The sequence below is a fragment of the Adiantum capillus-veneris genome, chromosome 8 (genome assembly GCF_014529385.1).
Source record: "Adiantum capillus-veneris isolate H3 chromosome 8, ASM1452938v2, whole genome shotgun sequence".
NCBI classification, from domain to species: domain Eukaryota; kingdom Viridiplantae; phylum Streptophyta; class Polypodiopsida; order Polypodiales; family Pteridaceae; genus Adiantum; species Adiantum capillus-veneris.
The window spans coordinates 57059286-57066057 of record NC_140938.1 but is presented as its reverse complement, the minus strand read 5'-3'; the positions used below and the strand labels follow the sequence as shown (position 1 = coordinate 57066057).

Here is a 6772-nt window from a genome sequence, read left to right as displayed (position 1 = left end):
GAGAGGAAGACTACGTCACACAATGGCATGTGTGTGTTCATACCTCAATAGATGACTATCATAAGGGGATTATGCACATTGCAAGTTAGATGATCGCACACCGTGGATCAGAGCCTAGGAATGTATATAGATTGGTCGCACCAATGGCCATTTAACTAGATGCAAAGTAGTGCACAAGGAATTATCGCGGTGTGACAAAGGGGCTAGATGATTTCAGCAGCATAGAGACTTCTTTTAGCAAGGACTTGTGGTTTGGATATGATGCTTTCTCTACCTCGGAAAGTAGGGGTGGCCATTGCTATTAGATGTAGATACCATGTTATAACAGCATAAAGATCAACCAATTTTACCCAAATACAAATTTGTAGTGAATCTTGTGCACAAGTCTTAGAACTATCTCCAGTTGGCAAGGCACCAATATTAGTTGGCAACAACATCTAGTTCAAAGCTAACTACCTGGTTCAACATTCAAACCACAATTTCTCTCTCTCCTACACTCCCTTGGTGTGCTGTAATGGTTGTCGCATGTACATGATTTCAAGGTATCCATGTTTGGCATGATGTGTACGAATTACATTCGTGTTTTATATGGCCACTATGCTCCGGCTGTTGCAATAGTATCAGAGCATAGACCATGCACTGGAGACATGATGAAAAATTGATACATTGCCATGGCTACATTATCACGGCCAATGTCACACTACACTCGTTGGATCATTCATCAAGACAATCAGTGCCACCCACCTTATTTCTAGGCACAAGGCACAACTCACATGATTACATTGTGCCTTGGCTTGAGGACCACCACTTCTGTTGTCAAGCAGCTGCATCGCAATCCTAACTTGTGTCTTGATCTTATTTTTCATCTGCAAAAAATCAAAATGACATTGGAAGCCCAGGTAAGGAGCTATGTACATTTAATATGTGCTTAGATTTATCCCACTTTTATCCCGATATTGTTGTTTTCACGAATCTGATATGGGAAGTGATCAATGACTAGCCTCAAGCAACTATCAAAATCAGCAAAATAGGGGTTGACTATTAGATAGAGTTTTGACATCATTTATATGATATGTTGGCCCCATTGCCTACTAAAAGGTTGCCATTCTATAGAACGTCGGCGTTCTCTCCTATGACCATCCTCTTTCCTACTCAAGCTCATCAGTTTAAGGCCCACTCTTGCTGGCATTGTGCACAATTTCCTCATCACTTTTGTTACTTGTTTGAGACAACATTATCCATGAAACATGAACTGACATTGATTACAACCAATTATGAAGTCCCATGCAATCACTTTCTATTGTACTCACTGTGTGTCATACAAGGGCAGCAGAAAACCTTAATTCGACATTCAAAATCAATGACAACTCCAACACTATTAACAAATGCTGCACATTTTCAATCTTCACATATATACCTAGATGAATCCAGGATAAGCCCAGATTTACCCTTGAAGGAAAGTGCAAGGTATAGACCCATGGTAGACACCCACAAGACAATGTAACCATCAGCTCCATCATGCAAAGTATTGACTAAATACCACGACATCCCCACTAACATCGTCACTGCCCAATAGTGGGTGTAGAACTAGGTACTACCATATGCTCCCCAACACACCACACCACACGCACACACATGAGCATACATCAACACAAAGTTCAGCGTGCTGAGTTTCTATCACGATTCCGGAGATCAAGGGCAGACTCGGCCATAATGAAGCCTAGCACTAAAAGAAGCATTAAATCGAAAAAATTAGCACAAAAATGAGGTAGTTGATGGGGCATATGCACCACAAAAGATAGAAAGAATTAGCACAATATCAACTGGTCCTAATTCGGACGAAAACTTCACAATGTGAAGTCTGCATGTCCGCAATACAACTAAAGAATATACCTAGATGAATCCAGGATAAGCCCAGATTCACCCTTGAAGGAAAGTGCAAGGTATAGACCCATGGTAGTCACCCACAAGACAATATAACCATCAGCTCCATACCATGACATCCCCCCTAACGTCGTCAGTGCCCAATAGTGGGTGTAGAACTTTACGTACTTCAAGCTCTTCCTTCAAGATGCTCTACACCTCTGCGCATGATTGAGAAACTTCCAACATCAACAGTTTTATTATCACACAATACTAACATGATTCTTTCAGTGCTTGAAGTACCCCAACAATCCTCATCTATTGTCACTCTTAGCTTCTCAAAGACACCCTCAAAAAACTTCTACAATAGTATTTCATACATACCCATCCCATGCATTTCCATTCACTTAATTCCAAAATAGTATGCCTGCAAAACCATACTTTTTCACCAGGAAATATACTTCCTCCTATACCCACACCAGGACAAGACTTTGGCATCCATTGCCAGGCTTCAAATTTCTTCCATTCTCTCTCAACTACACTTTACTTTTAGACTACAACTGACAATTACATACACTCAATGCAGGCAGATCTTCCTTGCAGGCTATCATGTGCAAAATAGTATTTCTCATAAATAAGCCAGATTCTGTATACAAAATTGGGGCTAATCTACAGTGAGGGTACTTGTTGCATTCGCATAGTTTGAACTTCTGATTAATAGATTCACTCTTAAATCGAATACCAAATAATTTCGATCAACCAGAGGTAAGGACACAGAAAATGTCCGAACACAATCCTTTCATGCTAACACTACTTCTTGAGACTTGCCATTGCCACGGAGAGAAAGAAACGGGGGGGGGGGGGGGGGGGGGGGGGGGGGGTAGTCATGGCTTGTTCTCAAGCTTGCAACGAATTTTCTTGATTTCTCATAGAGAAAATCACATGGCAGGGGCTTACTCATCCTCAAAAATAGGTACTTTCTCCTCCGGGCCCAATTCAGAGGGTGCCGGGTCAATGGACGCCCCATATAGCTCTGTTCTCATAAACCTCCAGAAGTTTTTGGGAAGCTCTGATGGAAACCACTCATCCAAATCGCTAAAGAATTGACAGGCTTGAGATACTGCAAAGTAGTTGATAGGGAAAGTGCTTGCTTCAAGTATACCTTCCGTATGCCGAGGTATCCTCTGGTACTGCAAAGAGCAAAGCAAGTGAGAATTGTAAACTGGTTGATGAAAATCAGCAAAGGCCATAACCAACAATAAGGCTGCTGTCATTCAGGCCTTAGACGTGTGCAACAAAGAGATGTCTGCTTGTCTATCAAACTCACCAACAAAAAACCCATAAGGGTCTCCAGAAATTCATCTTCTGGCATTTTGACAGCCTCAGGGAAAAAAGATCCAACAACCACTCGATGCCTGCATTCATCACAGAACCGGCAAGTAAATAGTAAGGAACTAACATCTGAGTGCAAGTCCTAGCAGACCACACACATACACCAAAGGAAAAATAAGGGCTGCCTATAGCCCAATAGCTATTGTTGAAGGGTCTTTAGGATCATTTGGCTATTTTATAACCATCTCAAAAAATTAGCCCCAATTTTCCACAATTTTGTGATTTGAGAAGACAATTTGCCAAAACTACACCATTTCATCGAGAAATTTCTAAAACGTTGCTCCAAATCCTATACTCGTAGATTCATTGATAAGATGTACTAACCGATCCATCTACCCTTTAAATAGGACTTATTTTTTACCCACACACACATTACAAGGAGAAGTACGTGCTGATAAGATGGAAAGAATCTGCCCAAATTTATTAAACCAATGTACTCGCATCAGTCCTTTGAGAAAGGCCAGACTTCAGCATACCTGGTCAAGGTATCATCCCTAGTCACTGCAATATCATACATCCAACCACCATTGGTCTTGTATTTCATTTCATAAGCTATATCATAGTCCATTGTGCCACCCGACGGTATTTTAATTGATACAGCCTTAGTCTTCGCGGTCAGCTCATCGTCAGAGCCAGTGCTTTGATCCAGGTCACCATCTGATTGGATTGTCTAAATGGCCAAAAGAATATATATTAGACCTGAAAGCAGACGAACATCCACCAAATCATCACACTGGACTTTCAAGCAGACAGCCACCCTATCATCACTACACAATAAATTGGCAGCATTAAAAAAGAAAGGCACGGCAATAATTTTTACCGGAAGAATGTCGCATTTTCCTTCTTCCAGAAGCTTGGGATCATACACCATCTGCAATTAATTTCATGCTTAAATTTACGACATCCAGGCAGAAAACATGAATGACTACATACACAAAAATATGAAATCGACAATTGATGTGAAATTACGTCATAGTTTAAAAGGCTTATTGCAGCATCACTTTGCTTCGCAGCTCATATTTCCGGTGAACCGACTTCAGCATGAATGAAACTTTTTTGTTATGACTGTTATAGCTATCTCCAGGACAACCTATGCATCCTAAGCAAACTTATCAGCATGTATTTGAGCCAGCAAGGCATCATAATCAAGAGAGATTCCTTCAGGAAGATACTCAGAGACATAGTCATACCACAATTCTCAAACCTAAATTCCATCTGTCCCCCTGCCCAGTGTTATCAATGACTACTTGCATAAAGTCTTCTCATCAAAAAATATGCTTCCAGAAACTTGTCTCTGGCTACGTTTGTAGACATAAAGTTAACTTGCAACAAATAGACAATATGAACCCAAACATCATTCACCTACTATGATCCTTCAATAGCACAAAATTTCACACAAATGAAAACTTTATCACATTAAAGGAAGGTAGGTAGAACACACACTCCTTCTGTGATCCCACGGTCAGCCAACATCTGAAGCATGGCTCTAGCTTTGGCTTTGGCTGCAGCAGATTTTCCCCTCTCTGAGATAGACCCGGCATCGACTGGTTGTTCCCAAAATTTCCGTTGGGTTGGATCCGAATTGCCATCAGGTGCAACTCCCAGCTCGGACATCCACTGCACGGACATGGACATGGATACAACAACCATCATGTTAAGTAGCATCTAACATCCAATGGGCCACTGTAGAATTAAGAAAAGCATTCAACTTTTCTTTCAAAATGAAACATAACTGTTACAGGCTGGATGAAGAAAAAACAAAGGGGCTCTTTAAAGCCCAATGGCTATTTTGAAAGGGTTTTCACAATCATTTGGTCATTTTAGAAAAATCATTTTCCAAAAGACTAGCCCAAGATCTGTAAACTCTGTAGTTCGGGAGATTAGGACACCAAAATTGCACTGTAAAGAGACATTCTTGATAAGAATATCTAAAAAATTTGTCCAAATGCTTTAAACCACTCCTACATGAAGTGGGTAGTTGATAATTCCAATAAATAGAAACATACCTGTTGCCGTGCTTGCAACATGACCGCCTGGTCCAACTCCCGAAGGTTGAAAACCTTAAAAAAGTAGCAATACTCCGGCCTCCTGCCCATCAAAACTCTGAGAGAATTTCTAAGGTCTTTCGAGAACCCGATGTACTGAACCTTCTTGTTCTTGTCAAGCACGGCAAACACGGAGGCTGCAGTATTTGGCTCAACTGGAGGTTTGATTCTACCGTGTGAATTGATAAACCCATTAATGGGGAGCTCGTTTAGTGAAGGGATAGTGACAGTAGAGGTGGTTGGAGGAGCGGCCGCAGACGCAACCAAAGCAAGGAGGAATGTTTTCTGTGTGCTGTTGTTAAGTGTGGCTGTGGATTCCTTTCTACAAACCCATAGCCCAGATTTCCTCAGCCCATTAAAGGAGGACGGTATTTTGACTGATGCCGAGCTCTTCTGCGTGTAGCTATGGCGAGAACCCACAGCCCCCGCTGCAGCAGCAATCTGCTGGCGAGATGAAAGAGACGATACCTGCATTCGCAAAGCGCTCCATCTTTGAGACCCGGACATCGGAAACCTGCAAAGAGGAAGACATTCTGCACAGAAATGGAAACCCTTACCATTTTGAGGTTCTGCAGGCTAATGTAAGTAATGTAGATGCTGCGGATGTAGAGCTCTGCTACCTTCCTTCGCTGCTTCAGAAGAAGTGTTTTCAAGAAAATATCCAAAGAGACATTGGCATGGATAGAACCATCGGATAAGATCTCTTTAGCCAACTAGCTTTCTTTGCAAATGACGCTTTTTGATGCAAATGGACTGTCCGGACATTTCTCGGATAGTGTGGGGTGGTCACGTTTTGTTCACATAATCTGCAACAATCGGCACCATCCGATTGGAAAGCCCTGGTCCAGCTGCCCAAGGCGTGGAGAACCACCCTTCCAACCAATCAACTTCTCATAAGACCTGATAGGCAGTATGACACAGGACTAGGTGTTGTTGTAGCCCGTGTGAAATCATAAAAAGAGAAAGTGAGATGCTCAATTTGAACAGTCTCTTAGGGAAGAATGAATTATCGAGCAAAAGGGCACAAGCAGATATGAGTATCCATGGAGTGCCGCCAATTTTACCACCAATTTGTTTGAAATGCAATTTTTCCCTACTTAAGGGTTGTCATTGGAGAGGATTCGAGAATCCTTGGATAATTTTGTATAATTTTCCTAAGCAATCATAGCCAAGTTTCTAGAGACCAAGCCAATCTTAGCTAGTTTTGGTCAGTCAAGTGTAAACCTTAGAATTACAAGTTGTGCACCTCCAAAAATGTATGTGTACCACTTGAGTTCAACATAACACCCTCATGATCCTTCCTAAGTAGAGGTTGAGCTTGTTCATGAAATCAAGTTTCACTTCTTTCCATTGTCTTGAGCTATAAATCTTCATGTGATTAAGTTCTTAGTGAATGAAGTACTTTGTTTGCATGTTAAGCCTCAGTCCAAGACCTCAAACACCTTCGAAGGTGGAGAGAGCTAGCATGGAAT

The 6772-nt window shown here is 41.6% G+C and overlaps 1 protein-coding gene across 1 annotated transcript; it reads right to left on the bottom strand.

Moving 5' to 3' along the window:
- Nucleotides 1–2754: 2754 nt before the first annotated feature.
- Nucleotides 2755–6012, bottom strand: LOC147452184 (uncharacterized). The gene is made up of 7 exons (XM_086517973.1): nucleotides 5858–6012; nucleotides 5262–5768; nucleotides 4699–4872; nucleotides 4076–4126; nucleotides 3732–3925; nucleotides 3191–3278; nucleotides 2755–3053 (listed from the first exon to the last, which is right to left on the bottom strand). The coding sequence occupies exons 1-7, from the start codon at nucleotides 5858–5860 to the stop codon at nucleotides 2817–2819; spliced, it is 1254 nt and encodes a 417-aa protein (XP_086374099.1). The 5' UTR covers nucleotides 5861–6012; the 3' UTR covers nucleotides 2755–2816.
- Between the last annotated feature and the right edge of the window lie 760 nt (nucleotides 6013–6772).